This window comes from Scomber japonicus, chromosome 9 (genome assembly GCF_027409825.1).
Source record: "Scomber japonicus isolate fScoJap1 chromosome 9, fScoJap1.pri, whole genome shotgun sequence".
NCBI lineage: Eukaryota > Metazoa > Chordata > Actinopteri > Scombriformes > Scombridae > Scomber > Scomber japonicus.
Genome location: NC_070586.1, coordinates 31,140,804 through 31,160,599, shown reverse-complemented (window position 1 = coordinate 31,160,599; position 19,796 = coordinate 31,140,804). Strand labels below are relative to the sequence as shown.

At 40.8% G+C, this 19,796-nt stretch overlaps 1 protein-coding gene across 1 annotated transcript in view; it reads right to left on the bottom strand.

Moving 5' to 3' along the window:
- The window catches only part of zdhhc8b (zinc finger DHHC-type palmitoyltransferase 8b), a 59,330-nt gene extending 39,885 nt beyond the window's left edge, over positions 1-19,445 (bottom strand). The window contains exon 1 of the mRNA XM_053325918.1: positions 19,185-19,445. Coding sequence (XP_053181893.1) covers positions 19,185-19,288 — 104 coding nt within the window. The 5' untranslated portion in view covers positions 19,289-19,445. The remainder of the gene's footprint in view (positions 1-19,184) is intronic.
- Between the last annotated feature and the right edge of the window lie 351 nt (positions 19,446-19,796).

Sequence of the window (19,796 nt, the reverse complement as noted above, 5' to 3'; positions counted from 1 at the left end):
CAATGATATTCTGGTATTTTTCAGTACAGTCCACCATGACTCAGTGAATACCAACATTATAACAGACTGGTACAAACAGAGAGCCACTGAGGAAATCAAAGTGGACTCTGATAACCTCAGCATTCATTGCGAGAAATGCATGGTGTCTAACTTTTTAAATCTCTCTGACATCAATAAAAGATCTCTCTAATGGAACTAAAATCATTTTCTCTGACAGCCTTTATAGTTCAGTAAGTTTAAAGGATAAGTAGACTGTTATTTTAGACTTCTCTCATTGTCAAAAGCTTCCATAAAAAGACTAAAACCAACAATGAATTGATCCAACTAACAGTGCTTACATAGCCAGAGCCTGATAAAAGCTTATCTCTCTTTGCCATAACACACAACTCATACGGCTCTATTCTTGTCCTAAAAATATATTTCAATGAGACACACTGTTGTGCTGAATGACATGTTACTTGTTACATTATGATAAACATGGGAACTGTAGTTTATTTAGAGTCTATCTTTAAAGCAGGGTCCTGCTGCTGTAAAAACCCACTACAGCCCCAAATATGGAATAATCCACAACTGGAAATAGTCCTCAACAAAACACACAACTTTATCCTGTTTGAGTAAAGTTTGTGAAAAATTAACAGTGTCCAGTCATTCAAGGTAATTACTGAACCACTGGTGAAACTATATTGTATGTATTTACAGATTTAGATCTTCAGCGGGAATAATAGGTGAGGGACTAAGCGCCACAGATAGTAAAGGGAAGCTCAGTGTTCATATTCTGTCACTGACCTTGCTGAAAATGGAAAACCAACGGAATAAATATGCACAGAAGACACATAACAGATACATTCTGTGACTTCTGTGTGGAGCAAAACAGTTACATCAACAAATTATGCCCATCTGGCAGAGACTGATCCCTCCTCAGCCTACATTACGAGATCAGTGTGCGTTATGTGGGCACGCAGCTCCAGGAGCACGATGCACTCGTGATGCACAGGTGTCATCAGCGGAGTCAACCCTCACCCCCCCCCCCCACCCCCACTTAAAACCCAGGCCCATCTGTTCCATTCATACCCAAAGGAGACAGGTCACAGCCACAGCGAGGTATTATGCGTTGACCGATGATCACCAGGTGCTCAGACCTTATTGCAAGGAGGAACTCTGTGAATACCAAATCAAAAAGGGGTAACAGCTTGTGATATCGCCAAGAGGTAAACGTCTTTATCAAGATGCTAAATGCTATTTGCACATTTCTATACCGGATGATGTATTAGCCTGAAATGTTCAAGTGGAGGGAGATAAAAAAGTTCATCAGAAGTGTTTGCTGTGTTAACTGGCCAGGCTCTGTTTGACTCTTGAGTTTATACACATGGAAAGGCGATAAAAACGCCCTCTGTATATGGTTTGAAGATAAGAGCTGGCAGGCACCCAGCTCAGCGAGCCCAAAACGCTACTGAGATTCCTAAGTCTCACAGCCAAGCTAAACTTCTAAGTGCTCCCAGAAGCAATATTTACAGCAAAGCCCAGAGCCTTCATCTGCTGTTTGTTTGTTACTATGAATGAATTCTTGATCCACTTCTCTGTTTAAAGGTAAGACATGTACATAAACTGCATCTGTCCATCTATAGTTACTGACTGACAACTACCTGCCTTTAAGCCTTGTTACCCATTTCAATGAGAGAGTGCGGGTTAAAAATAGACCTCACTCAGTCACCACTTAGCCTGGCAATGTGGAGAGCAGATTGTAAATGAGCACAGTGAAGTGCTTGAATGGCAGCCCTTGTTGCTGGCTCTCTTAGGCCCGGACACACACACACAAACACACACTGCATGTAAAGCAGTAACACACTGGTAACGACTGAGCAGTAAACACACTCATCATGTATTAAGGGGTCTGTATGTGGGGCAGATAAGGACAACAGCAGCCGTGTTGCTCAAGGAGAGTGTGAGAACAAATTGTTTAGTTGTATGGTCAGATAGCTTGATATGATATTGGAACATACTGGCCTCTTACTAAACACAAGACTGTCCTTTTTATACTGAGACTTCACTTTTGCCCTTTCCCTGGAGGCAGGTGGAACAGCTGAGGACATGTCGTTCTCTGTAACAGTGTTTGACAGATGATGCAAACCCAAAAGTGACCAGAAGATGGTTACAGACTAACAGGCTGGTGGCAGAAAGCCTCGCAGGTGAGGCGTCGCTTGACATGAAGGGGTGAAACGGTTCCTACTTGCCATGAGGAATGTGGCGAACGACCGCTTACTTCACTTCTCTGGAGCTCATCTCAGCTTATTAATCATCCAACAAATTAAATGCGAATCACAGCGTGCTAAAATGCTGACACATTACTCTGCATTATGTTCACAAAGCCACGGACAGAGTTGATAATGTGGAAGCACAATGCTGTTTTTAAGTTAAACTGTTTCACTTGTAGCTTTAATGTATAATGTAATGAGTAGTTTTGTACTAATTTGAGGAGTCTAAATACAATATTCACTCTTCCTTTAGTTCTCTCTCTCAACCAACTCCTGAGCTAAATATCAAGCTCTTTAGAGGCTACATGCTCAACTTTGTTACCAGCTAGTTGCTAATTGCATCTCTGTGTTGTTTGGTGCTGGGCTGATAGAGTGCAGTGAGTTTATAAGAGCCAAGTCTTGAGCTGTACTGTAAAACCAAAACGATGAGCTAAAAGATGCTAAAACGCACCATAGGGCTAAGTGTGTTTGGCACATTCCACATGGTCATTTGATTCCATAGTTAATATAAAAAATATTGATTAGTGCAGCTTTAATATTTTCCATTTTTTCACTTCTGTTGTATTTACTCTCTTGTTTCAATAATTACCGCAAATCCAAAAATATCCATTTGCCACCTCAACCAAAACAAGCCTACAAAAGATTCATCCACATCACTCTGCCTTCATGAACTTTCTTCCCTCTCTTTTCTCTATATGAGAAAATAATAAGCTCCTGCTTCATGCATAGTCCGTTAGAGGGAAGATCAATACCCCCTCTCATTCTCCCTGTGCTTCATTAAGCGCACCATGAAGCATCACCTCGACAGGGCTTGAGAAATGTGTTGGCAGCACCAGAAGTCTCCCTCCTAGTCGATGTCGCTCTCAGGGCAGAGCCACATGTCTTTAAACACTCTGCTTTAACACACAACTCTGCCTCTGAGGCAGACAGGAGCACATGTCTGACTGCTTCTGCTAAACCACGGGCTAAGTCACATTGAATTCTGACCCTGTGAGCTATGGAGAAGTGATTATATAGTGATTATACTAATGAAACACATAGAAGTGCAGAGGGCTACAGTGGCACTTTTCCTGCAGCCACACTTAATGTCCTTGCTAATCATAGTTGTACTAAAAAAATATATTAAAAAAACCACTTAGGAAATGTGAAATAAATTCTGATTGGGCCTTTAATGCCGATAGCAACCAAAGTCTTTCACACAGTGCCTGTGTTATTTCTCTTTGTAAATGTGTGGTGTATACGAGGTGCGAGGTCATGCCAGGCGAGGAGGCTGATGGGAGCACATGACCCAGAGTGTGACCCTGGGACTCTATTAGCAGAACCAACCTGCTCCTCTGCTGCCATTTGGCCTCAAGTCACCTAATAATTCTCATGATGGGCTACAGTGTGAGCTAATGGTACTCTGATGTCAACAAACAGTGCTGATTAAGTCCAGTAACCTGGAAGCCACGTCTGGTAGGAGTAATATGGCATAATGCTATGCTGCATAGTTTAATGTTCAGCAAACTGGTCAGCTGAATTTGCTCCAATGTGCTGTATTGCTCAGCTCCAGTTCTAATATGAGTAAATATCTTGCACAGAGCATGGCGTAGTGTGTAAACGCTGATTCAGAAGATTTTCTTCCCTGCCAAGAATCTAATTATGTGAGAAACACTGAATGCTTGAAATTCTTTGGCATGAAAACTGTTATATTATACATCATTAATAAAATTAAGGTCAATGCTTCCAAAACGTGAAAAAGCATGAACTGTAGGCCTACCTGTTCATATTTATTCAATGAAATGTTTTGTAACCCTGTATCTGTCAGATTTGATTGCTGTACATTTCATATGATTTATATAGGCTTCCTGGCTATTTTTCAAATGATTAGTCTGCTGTACACACACATATTTGGCTATTGTTGTAAATCTTCAGACATATCTTAAAGAACACTGTGTCTATTTTTCTCCCATGTGAATTGACTCTAATGTATTTCCCTGTGAAGCAGAATATTTGAGCGGTGAGGGATTTCAATCAACCCTTTGCATTTGACTGAACTGCTTAAAGTGGGCATGGCATACAGAGTTAAGTGCAATAAGGAGCTGCATAGGATTGTTGGCTCCACACACACCTCCCTCACCTGTTGTTAGATCAGGAGAATCACACACATATCTTCCTATGTCTCTCCATATTACTACTTAGCTACTACGACCCACAGTTAAGTGCAGTTTTATATGACTTTTATATGATTTATATGCAGTTTACTACTCGCCCAAAGTCACATTTGATCGGTTGAGCTTGTGTAAACATGCCTGAGTGCAGGATGAGTCATCAAATATTTGAAATGGTTTTACAGGAAGAGAAAAGACAGGGATTACCATGTAAAAACACTCATAATCATTTTTGACATATATAAAACTGTGAAAATGTATTTTTCATTTCACTGGGTATTTCAGTCGACTAACATCTTGATGGGCCCCCGAAATTGCAAAACAGGTGCTCTGATTTATAGTAGTAAGGGTCTAAAAATTATTATTATTTTTTTTATCTTCCATAAAAGCAAAGAGATGATGCAAACGTTTATTTTTCCTGTTTCCTCCTCTTCAGCCTCAGTTCTGCATGTATGTATTAGTGCTCTCCTGTTCCAGTTGCCACCACACCTCAAGCTGTGCCACATGAAAGCGTTCTCCGTGTGCAGCTGTTGTCACATTCCCTGTCACCCCCTGTCGAGGGACAAACTTTTTTTCAGCCTTTCCAGACACAACACCACCAACCCCTTGCCCAGCGCTGCCACAGCTAAGCTGACGTTCTGCCAGGGTCCAGATTGAAACTTGACATTTGAGCTACACTTGCGTACGGGCTCCTTTGGGTCTTTACTTAGCTCTGGGGTTGAGACAGCTGTGCCGCTGCCAGATTTACACCATCCTCAACAATTGTTTATGTTGCTGGTGCCTTTCAGAGCCAGGTGTAGTTTCTGACTACTCAGCAGTTTTGGGTTGTTTTTTTTTGCGATTCCCGCTCCTCCTCTTCATCCACCTCCCCCTCTTACTGTGGGAAACTATTCATTTCAGCTTCCCCTCAAATCAATCAAAAGATTATTGATGAGAGTTTTGGCTCCCTGGTTGGTCTCTCCAACAGTTTCTAAACATCGACTCCTAAAGTCTTCCCAAAAAAGTAATCAAAGCTGTCATCATCAAGGCCAAGTTAAACCCAACCAAATCACACCATCAATTCCTCGCAGCATAGATGACGACTTATGCTATTAATACATCTGAATGCACAAACACAACTGTAATGTGAAAAAGTGCATTTCCCTTTTTACTCAGAAATGTTGTTTGTGTAGAAATGTGGTCCAAAAACATGTAATAGTAACACTGCAACGATGGAGTAATTAAAGAATAAATGTTACAAGCCACAAATTAACTTTCTGAATTTGAAACTAATTGAAATTCTCCTCAAATCAGGCTTGAAAACTTTGCTCAGAGAGAAAAAAAAGTGGTCTCCAGGGAAGACCTAAGCCTTACTAATAATATTTCCGCACACATTCTCAGAGGAAACTTCTCAATTTGCTGCACTGGCGCATTAGTGAAGGCAGAAATATGCTTATGAACGAGGAACGCCGGGGCCCGTCGTAGATAAGCCCCTCAACCCCGAATGATTTCATTAACACCGAGCGAGATAGATTGTGAGGCAGGCTAAACCCACAGGCACGTATCAGTGGGGGGAGGGTTTAACCTGTCACAGTGAGAAGATGAAAACTTAAGCATCTCCTCAGACAAACTTCCCTTGTCACAAATTGAACGCGGGTACTCAGTCATGGCCTCATGCTCGACACGACAGGGAAATTCCTATCGCAGGTGTTTGTGCAGCACTTGTCACTGTGACGCCAACTTAACTGCAGCATCCCACGCTTCATTTAGTCCAAGGTAAAGACTTTAGGCAGATTAAAAACTAGCTCAAGAGAGGTGAATCTGGGAAGATGGGAGAAAAATCTGAACTGACACTAGCTGATATCCTCAGAAAACACAGGGCAGAGGAGGACATGCGGGATCAGAATGTTAAATGAATTAAGAAGGGCAGCAAGTACAGAGCTGGGAATGGCCTTGTATAAAGATCAATAAAACAAACTAATTGATATTCATAGGTTATCCTGCCTGATATTCAACGATGCTAAAAGCCAGTGAACTCATGAGAATAATGCAAAGAAGTACATTATAACTGATGCATTATTAACCATCAGTTGGTAAAGTGAAACTCAAGTAGACTTTCAGTCAGAGAGAGAGAGAGAGAGAGAGAGAGAGAGAGAGAGAGGGAGAGAGAGAGAGAGATGGGCGGATGGTCTACTGAGATATTGAGCTGAATAAATATTCGACTGGAACTTCAACACAGTCCACATGGAGCAATCTGGTTAACATGGCTGTTGCTGCACATTCACAGATGTCATCCGTCACACAACACACAGCTTGAGTCCACACTGGAAGGGACGGCACCCTGAGTAGCGCAGTTTGTAGAGAGATTGTTCAAACCTTGGCATCGATACAATGATTCTTATGTTGACGAGTAGACAAGCACTGCATTGTGTATTACATGATTTCTGGTTATTCCTAGATACTGGATCCCATTTAGAGACATTATTCAACGTGCCTTTAAGAAAACGCCTTCTTGAAATTAAACAGGGGTCAGTTTAGACCTGGTGATCAGTCACCCGTGTTCATAAGCAGGGCAGCTCTCCCTTACAACTATCAAAACAATTTGAGGGATCAGCTGGATTTGGCCGGGTGGCTAATAGTTCCGCAGCAGTTTAATCATGACTTTAGCAATTATTCACACTGCTGAGAGTGCCCACGGTGGCAGTATGGAGGCAGAGTGGGGTGGGGTGCTGTGCAGCAGACTTAGAGCACAACAAAGTTTGACGTTCATGTCACGTCTGATCAAATGGTTTAACGTTGTTGAACTAGCTGGGTGCAATTAGGTCACTGAATTGGATCACCATATGCAGGTCGGATTAAGAGTCAGTTCACCACTTGTTGAGCTTTGGGTCTGTTGATATTTTGCATGAACACATTTTGGTGCAGTCAGTGTGTGTGTGAGGTCTGAGCTTGTATTGTTTTTACCAAAAAGGTCACGTTTTAGGTTCCAGCCTGACACAGATCATTTCAGTCATTCCCTCGAGACAAAAGACAAAATAAGCAGAAAACTGGAAGAGATGAGACAGGATGAAACTCCTTCCCTGTACCTTCAAGTCACAGACAGTCAAAAGCACTTAAAGCTTCTCATTTATGGCCAGTGACCAGCTTTAGCTAGTTAGCTAATTAAGCTAATGAGTTGGTTGAAAATGGCGTATCTGGTTGACTTTTCAACATTTTCAGCTGAATGATAATCTTATCTATGATAAAATGCTAAAAGCTTGAGGCTAAAGCTACTGTTTGGAAAGCTAACGTTAACTATCTTGGGTAACATCAGTTGAGGTTGCTGTAGTGTAAATGTCCCTAAGTAGGATAAAGAGTAGGACAGATATAGTCATTTTAAAACCCCAGAAGCTAACGCAACAGAGTTATTAGTGATTTGCTCCTTAGCTGTGAAAGTAATGCTCAGTTACTGTAGGTAGTAAGCCAGTTAGCCAGACATGCTAACAATTACAGCTTATTAGAGCAGTTAAACACAGTGTTTATTGTACCCTTGACACTTTTTCTCTGTGTGTTTGGGTGTAGGAAGGCTCTTTAAATGCCCAGTATCTTACTACAGCTACGTGTACACTGCTTTAGCATTTGGAGAAAGCTGGACAGATCTGCTGTGCCTAGTTACGGTTGCTAAGCTATAGCCCCGTTTCCACTAAGGAAGTTCCTGTTTAAATTTAGGAGGCGGGACCTTTACAGGAACGTCCACTCACTCTGTCCTCTCAGCTGTTGTGTCTCCATAGCAGAGTAGGACCCAGATAGGACCCACCAGACTCTGACTGTGATGTCACAGAGGCGACTCGTCGAAAACATAACAGAGAACAGATAAAACGACAATGGGGAGGTAAACATGGAAGGAGCTGAGCTGGTTTCAGCCTTTCTACTAATGTTCTTCTTCTGCTGGGTTTTTAAAAATGGCGCTTCGAGTATACCCAATCAGCACCAAATAAACCTCAAGCCCCACCCTGGGTTTTTTCGGGGCTGAATGAAGTACCTACCCCGAGGCAGGGACTTCCCTGTAAAAGTTCTGGGAAATAGTCCTTCGGGGGAGGTTCCTGCTATGGAGACACGCCTGAATTTCTGGCAGTGGAAACAGGGCTAGTGACTGGACAATTGCTGTTACTGGGAGGAGTTAGGGAACAGCCAATTCCACTGAGATAAGATGCAAAACAAACTGAACACATCCTCACCCTGAAAGAGATAACGAATGCTTCCCTGGGCCTTCAGGCTATTAAGGATCTAAAGCATTAGAGTTACACACTGCCTGACAAAAAAATCCAGACCACCCAATTAAAAAGAGCTTGACTGACCCATATCTAATTAAAATATGAAAAAGTGCTCTATATACATAACACTAATAGAGCCATGGAAAAGCCTAGGTATCGTTTCAGTTACCATGAGCTCCAGTAGTTTCAGTATGTGTTTCACGGACCATCATGTCTCTTAAGAAGTATGAGTGAGAAGTAAAGAATTCCCTGCTAACAGACTCACAAATTTCCTGTCCTTGTTTTTTCAGTCAAAGATAGAGCAGCTATGACTTCATCAGCTGTATATGGATAGCACTCACAAAAATTGCAGGCTTTTCTGCAGAATTTTGCACATCACTGGGCCAAAGAAAACAGAGTAACAGAGGAAATCCACAGCTCGGAGCTGGCTGGCTGCACTACAGGAGAGGGTTCAGAGTCCTGTCTCTATCATAGCTGTGGTCAACAACTTCCTTCCCTGATATCAAGAGTATTTAATCACTGCACATTTTCATATTGTCTGTCAAATTGAGTAATGAAAATAACACGGCTGTACAAGTGAGGGTCTGTTACTGTTTTGTAAAAGCAACAATAGATAAATAAAACAATCCATGGGACTAAATTTAAGAAACCTCAAAAACTTTCAGAAGTAGCTTTACAGACCATTTCTGACAAATTGGCAGGATTTAAAGTGAGACTATGAAACTTCTGAAAGGACAAATAACACGATCTTCACCTTACAATATTTAATTCATAAGCAATAAAACACACTCTTCAATTCATTAGCTCATGGCGGTTAATGTTCGCAAACTTTAGATATTGCTGTAGAACAGACATAATTGAGTCTTTTTTGTTGAGTTTACAACTACTTGTTCTACTTATGTTTTAGCATTTACCAGTTTCCTGTAATTGTCACTTGGTGCCCCAGAGGCTGCTGTTAAAAAAATGCGTAGGCCCACTTAATAGCCAAAAAGTCCAACATGACGTTATATTTGCCTTTTCCTGTTTCCATATTGTCAGAAAAGATTATGAAAGATATGTGAAAGCTGTTCTAAAAGGCTTGGGTTAAAGGCACAAAGCAGCTAATGAACCTCTTAATGCATAAAACAAGAGTCTTGTTTGTGCTTTAATGGCTCCTTTGTTCACTTACTATGGTAAACAAATCAAGCTATGACAATCACCCCACCTCTAACAGATCCATTATCCTGGTAAGACTATTATCTATCTATTTTTGTGTGCAGGTACATAAACAATAAAGGACATGTCTATCTATAAGTGCATGGTATTTGGGGGCTCTAATACATGTTAATACTAAACTGATGCATATGAATAAACGTAATAAAAGTAATGTGAAATGGAAGACGTGACAGGATAAGGTTGCCTCTACAGTGAACTACAAAGGGAATGGGAAAAAGGCTGGGCAGGCTGGAGCCCCCTGGAACCATGGCTTCAAAGACCAGAGCAACCGCTTGTATTTATAAAATGTCACCTAACACACATTAGACTGATACACTGGTGCAATATTAGCTTGGAATATGTTATATATTTGGCATGAAATGATGAAATTGAAAATGATGTTTTTATTGTACTAAATACTGCAATGCACGCCATAAAGACTATACTGATTTCCACCAGAATTGTCTTAATCTTCTACAAAGGTATGCAAATTTTATCAAGCCAGTCCGTCGGTCCGCCTCTTTGGTCCAGACTGAAAATATGTCAACACATATTGGATAGATCACAATTAAGTTGTTTGCAGACATTTGTGGTTGGCAGGAGATTAAGATAAATGCACTTATATTAACTAAAAAAACACTTTCATCTGGTACCTCCATGAGGTTGACTTTTTTAGTTGAGTGCAATATCTACTATCGACTACAATTTGGTACTTGCATGACTCCAAAAGATAACTCTGAAGAAAGAAACTGTCATATAGATTACCATGAAATTTGGTACATAAATGCATGTTACCCACAGGATGTATTGTAATAACATATGCAACTCCTTGACTTTTCACCTAGCAGGATCATGTTTAGCATCAATTACCAAAATATAGCATGCCAACATTTTTTATGTGAGCACATTTGCATGTTGACTTTCACATTTTGATCAAAGTACAGCTATGCACACAGCTATTAGAGCATCTACTGTTACTTGTTATACAAATTGTCCCCTTTTCCTACGCAAAGGCATGCCATCAGATAATTTGTATGAATATACAATCACATTAAAAATCTTCATATAGTGACTTTAAGTTAACTATATTAGTATCTGGACTGGTCTACAGCAGCTTTATAGTTGAACTCCACTATACACAGATGAAAGACAGCTGGGCTTTGTTTGCTGGTTTGACTCATCTCCACTGACTTCTAAAACCACATACTTTAAAAAGTACAAAAGCTGCGGAAGACCTTCCCTGATAAACACAGTCTATCTGCCTGTCTTCCTCTGTGTCTCAAGAGTTGGACTCGGCTTCACTTTTCACTCTAAACACAGTGAGTCTCCACTTGCTACAGACTCTTGATCTCTCAGAAAGTCACTCCAGCAGAGGGTGTTAAGATGTAGAGCTCTGTTTCTACTTATTACCAGTCACGGTCTCCCTCTGGCAAAACAACATGAGGGGAAACAGGGTGGAGACACCCAAGGAAGGAGAGGCAGGAGGTCTAAATTAATCCCACATGTTCCCCATAAGGAGACTTTCCAGGCGTCCTAGGCCTATTCGACTGGTTAGAATGTGGTGGAGTACAGCAAACTCTGAAAGCACCTCGCTGCACTTTCCCGCACTTTTCGCCCACACACTGCTGTGCACTGACTCCACATGGATTCATTTAGCTGAAACATGGCATCACAAGGCACAATTTACTTTTTTGGCAAGCACCAAATACTCCAGAAAGCCACTGCTTCAGAAACCAAAAGGACCTTGTGATTGCAGTGGGAAAGAAAACAATTGTAAAATGTTTATCCGACTCTGTTGCTCTAGACAAGAGATGACAGATTCTGACCAATTTAAGACATTTCCTTGCTTCTCTTTAAGGCTTTTACATTTGCCAGATTCACATATACTATACAAGAATGCACAAGTGAAAACAACACAAGTTTAGTGTTTGGCAGAAAGAATCTGGGGTAATTTTAGAAAGCACTGATTCTATTCAGGCTTGATATCTGCTGGAAAATCACACTTAAAATATGATTCACATCTTGGATTCCTTATCACATGCTGTTCCAGATTAGGGTGTTCATGCTTTTATTCATTTATAATAAATCATGCTAATATGAAAACAATGATCTCACCCGGTCAATGACATATGGTCTTATGCAAATGGTTAGTAAGCCAAACAAGCTTATGAGCTGTCAAATATGATCATTACAATGGAACGGCTAACTGTTTATAATATAAGAACTGTTGAAAATGACAGAAGAATCCAATCAGGAAAATTTGCCCAAACCTGAAACTAATTTTAATACGGCACTCGTTTGTGTTTGTGTGACATGCACTGTAGACAGTGCCCTACTCAGTGATGCATGCTTGGGAGTAAGGGAAGAGGATCTGTCAGCATTATCTTAACCTAGTTGTGGAGCAGGGACTGGGGCCGGGACGGAATGAGATTAGATGACCTGGCCTTTTATTCTCTAGGCCTCGTTCACTCATCAATACCAGTGGAGGCAGACTGCTCAGACTGCCGGCAGCCTGCTGTTCAGCCCTACTTGAACCCTGCTGGAGAGAAGATGAGGCGGTAGCTCAGGATTATTTTCTCCTCTGTATAAATTCACCTTTTCACAGTGGTCCAATAAAACACTAGCCACTAACTATACTTCTCTCACTGGTTGCAATATAACAACACCTGCTCCTCAAACACTCATGGCTGTAAAATATAAAGAGTTGGATGCAGAATGGTTTTATGGGTATAAAGACCTGGATGATTGTAATTCTTTGCGTGTAATTGGCCTGCAGATTGGACACAGCAAGAAGCAGGAGAAGTGACGGTTCAGAAAATCTGGTCTCAGTAGTTATACACAGAAACAGTGAAAAAGATAACAATGATGAGAAAATTTAATTAACTTCTTTACAGTTTCTGCAGTCTCTTCAGCAGTCTTTCAGGGTCCTTTGTTGGACTACCAACCCCCAACGAGAACTTCTACTCTACAGAATTTCTCTGAGGAGACACAACAGCTGGACATACCTTGACTTGATGGACATGACTGATATATGGCCCTGCCATGGTGGACAGGACTGGTTTGTGTCTGTATACTAGCTGAATCTCAAGGGAATCTTATTCAGAACTCCCTTAAGATCCACGCTGTTGGTTCATTATTAGACCAAGAAACAAAGTCTGAAGTCTGAAACTCACATTTGATCCTGTTACTGTCAAGCTGTCAGCAGCTTAAAACAAAGTCAGTCAACATTCAGACACAAGCTCCCACTGGAGTAACAACATGAGTTCTCTTCCTTTCTCCAACAATTGAAACAAGTCTCTTGGTATCTGATGTTAGATATTTATAAACTGTCAACAAATCCATCCAAAAGTATCCAGAAAAACTATCTAGCTACATGACTTCTCTTATTTTTAAATGTTTGAAGCTGTGCTCAAGGATGCTCAAACATTTGATATACAATTGCAACATTAGACTATTTCTCATTTAGGGACTCCCTGGAAACTTCTCAAGGACACCCGGAGCCCCTGAATACCACCCGGCACACTGCTGTCGACCAGTGGTATGTGCATACAGTATCAACTATAGCTGAGTCTCTAAATAAATATGCTCCACATTATAAATGGAGACAGCAACACTGTGCAGATGGACTTAAATAGAAAGCATCTCAGCTTGGAGCTATATGATGTGCATCAAAGTTACACAGTTATAATTCTGCTTTTGTATTGATGAAAGTGGGACATCGAGGGTGAACCATGACACAAGGACAGACTATTTTCAAGGATAAATCATTCATAATGAATAAAGTGTTTCAGAACAAGGAAACTTCTGCATTCTGCATCACCTTGAAAAAAGGTGCAAGAGCAGGAACAAAAATACACTGCCACAAGCAATGAGAGTATGATGTAAAAGTTTGGGTTGATATATAATTGTGGCCTAATTTTCTGGATTAGTTCAAAGTGAAATAAGGCCCCTTCTCCATTCATTATTATCTGTTCCCTAAAGTACCTTCTGAGGGCAGAATTGCCACAACCCTGCACTGCAATTGTGAATCTTCAGGTCCTCTCTCTAAGGTGCTGATGGATGAGGACCTACAGAGGAAATTACATCGTTATCTAATCTGACAAAAGCTAGCCACACCACACCGACCTCCTACTGGTTTTATCCTCAGTGGGGGAAAAAATGCAGCAGTTATCTCTACAAACCAGGAGACTGTGCCGCATAGATTTTAAGCCAAGGGGATCTTTTGGGCCTGGTGAGCTTGTAAGTCTATCAGCTACTTTTGGCCTTGTCAGTTTTCAGTCAAGATTATCATAGTTTTATCCTCTGTGTGACATGAGGACAGGATTTCTCCTTATCCAACTCAGTTGAGAGGCTGAAATCTAAGGCTGTGACAGTATGTGAGGACAGAGGTGTGGAAGAATTTCAGCAAATGTTTCTGATAGCGAGATGAGTGGGGCATGTTGAAGATGAATACTGATGAGCTTGCCTTAAGAGCTGAAATTTGCGACTCTCATGGGAAACATGAAAATAGTTTTGTAAAGCTCACTCAGAGGTTAAAGGTCAGAAGTTGTGCAGACAGGTTACAAATTCCTGTTCATTTCTCAGGATGCTGTACAGGACTATCACATGACATTCTCCAGTTTCTAGATTCAATAGATGCTTATTCATGAGTGCATACACTGAAAGAGCTACTAGGGTGTATTATTAACATGTCAATTGGTAATTTCCTCCTCCGGAGAAATGCACTGCCCTCATGACATCTTAAACTTGGCAATAAATCCTCCATCACACATTTAAATAAACAAACTCAATCCAAATCCACCACAACGCCACAATGAGCAATATTTAAAACAGGCAGCCAAGGCTGCCACAGCAAGCATAAACATGATGAGTTAAACCAACAATTCATTTAACTACAGTCAAACACAGGATCCTACAGAGCCACTAACGTCACACAGGAGGAAGGCAAATGGGCTCTAATGGACACTAATACCAAGCAGCATGGCATTGTTGATTAGGAGCTTGTTTACCGAGCCCCTTGCAAAAAGACAACAGCACCTCAGCATACATAATCACATGCAGGACGGGGATTAGGATAAATGACCAAGCATTCAGTTATGCGTTTAAACCTTCAATTAATACTGCACAGTTAACCATGATGGTTAAAGGCAGCAGAGTGGAGAGGGAAGAGGGGCTGGAGCCTCAGTGGAAGAACAAGTATGAAATTACACTAACCTTTAGCCTTGGCATTTGAATGTTAAAAACTTCCATACAGTTCAAAATAGTAAAAATAAAATAATTATTCTAAAAAGGGATAATCCTGGTTAGTTTACATTACAAGCACCTCATACACTATTTACAACTGTCTCATAAAAAGGTTCAATACTGAACCACAGGGAGTCATTTCCCCTGAATCAAAGAACGCCTTAAACCACAAAAAAGGTTCACTATTACATTTGTGAAGAAAATACCAAAGAGGAGAGCTTTTGGCCATTTAGTTGGTAGCACTCTCTTGGGGGTCCAAGCACAACTGTGTTTTTGCTGGGGTTTGTAGCTATATTACATTTGTTTTTCCCTTTAACTATCTGTTATTTAATCAATTCAGTAAGAGCACTTCAACACAAGACATTTCAATAGATTATGCTCTAATAAGATGTTAGCTAACAGTTAAGGCTAACAATTACCCAGCCAATTAGCTTGCTTAACGTCTAATGTTTCATGTGTTTTTTTAAAAAACGATTCAACCCCCAACTAGGTGCATATGGTAAGTCTAGTAATGTGGAAACTATTTCACTTCCTAGGTTACTTTAATTCCAGAAAGCAACTAGCTTGGCTAACGCTCGGTAACGTTAGCCACACCAGTGGGTCTGCAACAAAGCAGCAGAGTATAACCCTCAACACTCAAAATAGCTGTATTCAGCTGATGCTGCTGAAATATTAATTTATGAAATGATGAAGTGAAACTTAAAGATCCCCTACAGACATGTATCAAGATACATAAACACACTCTGCTTTGAATAATAATTTGTGCCTAGCAAGGTTTTTCCCATCAAAAAAAACATTAACTTCATTAAAATCCTTACAATGGCATCTACACCAAGTGCAGCTGAAATAAATGTAAATGTGGTGCAAATTAGGACCAATCTATATCACACTAGCTTTTATATTAATAAATGTGGTCCAGTTTTAGCCCAGAAGCCTTTTCTTTACATTGCTTTCTGTGTCCTTGTTACCAAAGAAATACTGTACTTCTATTACTATCACTGTGATTGTGAGAGAAGTTATTGTACTGCATGAATGAGGTGCCCTATTGAACAATTTCACTCCAAACACCAGTTTGTCAAGCATTTTACAGTAGAATAAAGATTCTAAATGACTCCTGTAAAATGGTTGGATATAAAAGGTGAAATGGTAAACTGTCATCGCCCTCTTTTACATCCTTCTGCAACTTTGCACTACGTCAGCTAACACATCGGAAATACCTTGAGATTAAAATTCTCTACAAGACCTTCTGAGCAGAGTAAAAATGCAGAACAATGCATTCTGTAGCATCTGAATAAAGTTCGATTGAATGGATGCACAATGAAAAGCAGGAAACAGATGTGGAAACTGAAGATTAGATTCCTGTTCACATAGGCAGCTCTGCTCTCAGTCTGGAGATACGCTGGCAACAAATGCCACCATTGACTACATCTCTCCTAATTCACTGTCACACCGCAAAAAAGTGCTGAACACAGGTCTTGTGCAGATAATCAATTGACAGTTTCCATTCATCCATCCATGTGTACTATAAAGTGTGGCCTATTAGGCTTGGCAACAAACGATAACAGCTGGCTTGGCTGTTCTGTTTCTAGAACAGGTTATTCATCTGGCGTATAATCAAGGGCAGTGATTAAGGCATTCTGAGGAATTACTAAAAGGTAAAAGAAAGCTTCCGCATTGCAGCCACACAAAGCTGGGCCACATTTAGACATAGCAAGAGGTTTAAACTGCTGTATAATAGAATCTCTTTATAGACACAGATAAGGCTTGGATAATATTGTTGTGGCTAAACCACGACTAAAAGCTTAATTTATCACCAGGTTTTTTGTGATGAGTGGTGGTCATGCTGTGGAGACATAAATAATTCTATACTAATGCGCTCTAATTCAATCTCAGTGGGAAACACAAACAGTCAGGCGTCAGTAAGCCAAACACTGTGACACCATGGGCAGTGTGTGTGTGCCAGTTCTGGCCACAGGTCTCACCCTCCATTGCCCATATGACACCAAGTAGCCTGCTGGCAACAGTAAGATATTTAACACACCGAGGCCTGGGCATGAAAAATGATTTTTTCTCTGGACTAGAATAAGCAAGGTCAAAAAGCAGGAATTAAAATGTATCTATTTTTTCACTTGTTGCACATCAGGGATCTTTTGGATAGAGACAAATTATTATTACACTGTTCTGTGGTTTGTAATGTGCATATGTAGCTTGGCTCTCTAGCCAAAGACAAGACTAGACTGAGCTCAACATAATGGACTCTGTTTGAGAATAGGGAGACATGGCCTAGTTTGGATGTGTACTACTCCCCAGGGGGTTCCATTATACTAGACTCAATCCTCTAGGCCTTTTACTGTGAAAAGAAGGAGCAACAGAGTAAAGTCTTAATCCTTGCTCTTGAACCATCTGCTGGGGGATGAACCTTAACGTGTTGGTTGATGAACCCCCCGCAAAAGTACTTTAAAAAAAAAAATCTCTGAGAAGAAAAACTCTGACTTCTGCTTTTTATGAACGAAATGACTGAATTGCAAAATCCAATAAAACTGTCACAAATTCATTGTACTTCAAAACCTGCAAATCAGGCCATTTGTTTATGCAAAGCCCTCAACATAACACCAAGGAGTGATGGGATTTTAGAGCTACAATCCAAGCTACCTGGGCAACCCACAAATGCCATATGTTTCCTCCAGTCAGGGTGCAGCAGAAGCTTTATCAGTGTTTTCCAGCATCCAAAGCAGATTAGCTTTAAATGAATTAATTGTTTGAGTACACAACAGCATTAGACCCACAGTAGCTATTAGTTAAAAGCATACAAGGTAGAAAATGTGTATTTAAAATATTATGCAAATGCAGTGACACATTATCTTGACATCCAACATGTTCCCTTGTGACATATGTGTTTTTAAAACACTGTAAAACCACCCAACCTTGGATGGGGAGGAATCTCATTCAGCCTTTTCATACTCCAGTGAACAAACAGAGTCTATATAGGAGAATGTGGTTGGATGATGTAGCCCTACAGTCCTTATTCTGGCTCTAATATTCCCAAACTGATGTTCAGGCCCCCTCAGGGTTTCTTGGAGGATGTGAGATTGAGCATGACGTGGATTTCACTGATAATCCGTTCACCTGAGGGTTAGCACTAGGGGAGAATGTAAGTGGGGATGATGATTCAGACCAGACACACCACCCTGCCTCTCCCTCTGCTCTCATCTCCCTTGCCATAATGTCAGCTCTGTATTTACGTCACAACGCTAAACACATCATTTACCAGATAAAGGGGCCTGGGGCAAAAGTCTGTCTACATGGGGGTATACCTGATGTGATTGTGATGCTTGTTGATGGGTTGTGTTGATATATAATCATTCTATTGATTGCTGCTGGTGTGGAATGACCACAGTCACAAGCTTAACAGATCATCTGACTTTAAGAGAGTAAGGAACCTGTTGGCCTGGGTCAGAGCTTGAACATATACCTCAACTCAGCTCATCACATTTCCCTCATAAGAAAAAACACAAATTCCTGTCCACACATTGGGTCAGATGGTAGTAGATTTAATTAAACCAAGCTGGGGACCCTTGCAGGACCCCACTTTGGGAGCTGTTAGTTTAGGATGATTGTAATGCTTATTGATAGGCTGTGTGACACTGCAACAACCTCAAAATGAGTGTGCATGAATCAAACTCAACCGCCTGCTTAGTCAATGCAACCATTTTAATTCTATCAACAACTGCCTGCGGCTTTTTATTGCAATGGAAAGTGAGTATCTGCGGCCTAAACTGTGGGCTCCTGGACGATCACAGCGTTGTTGAACTTGCACGGCTTATTGGAAGTTTGCCTTGCAGGTATTATGGCTGAATGGTCTTACTGAGGCTGCACAGGAAGGCGAGCACAAGGCTGCTTTTTTTTTTTTTTTTTTTTTTTTTGCAAAACCCATTTCAGAACCGCTGTGAGATTTCCCAACGGGACAGAAAGAAAACCACTTATTCCACCTAAGTGACTGAATCCACCCATGCAAACTTCGAGCTGCCATCCACTTTTGCCTGTGTCATCTGAATGGCACACACTGTATGGAAATCCCGCTATGCACAGAACAAGAAGCGATGCGAACTTACGTGAAAACGAAAAATAAAGTGGTCGATCCCACAAGGAGTGTGGCAGCTGTGGACACTGGGATGTATTTGGTGGGTTTAAATCTCTTTCCAGCGCTGTTGGGCATTCTGTAATTTCCACATTCCTCAATTATTTATTCCGATTGGAGTCGCATGTAGAAAAAAAAGATCCAGTGTGCAAATATATAGGCTTTTCTGTGGCTATTAAAAGGTACAAGCAGTCCGTCTTTGCTACCGTTGAAGCCGCATAGATCCTAAGATAGAGAGAGGCAGGAATACACAGAGCTTTCTGAAAGCCTGGAAATCCCACCCTTACAATCCAGCCCACTGGTGAGGTCACTGAACCGCTTGAAAAGGTGGAGCCTCTCTGCAAACCGTGCAAGTGTCTGCAGAAGAAAATGACCGGTGTTGTAATATAACGACGATTACTCTGCTTTTTACCTCAGGAAGCATTTTAGTTACTCTGCAATTTATGTTTTTGTTTTTGTTTTTTTTACCTTAGAGATTTTGCCAATATAAAGCACTACCTCTCTCGCAGGTTGAACTATTATAAAGACAACTATTTGAACTATTTAAGTATGCTGTTTGTGTAATTAATTTAATATTGCAAATGTG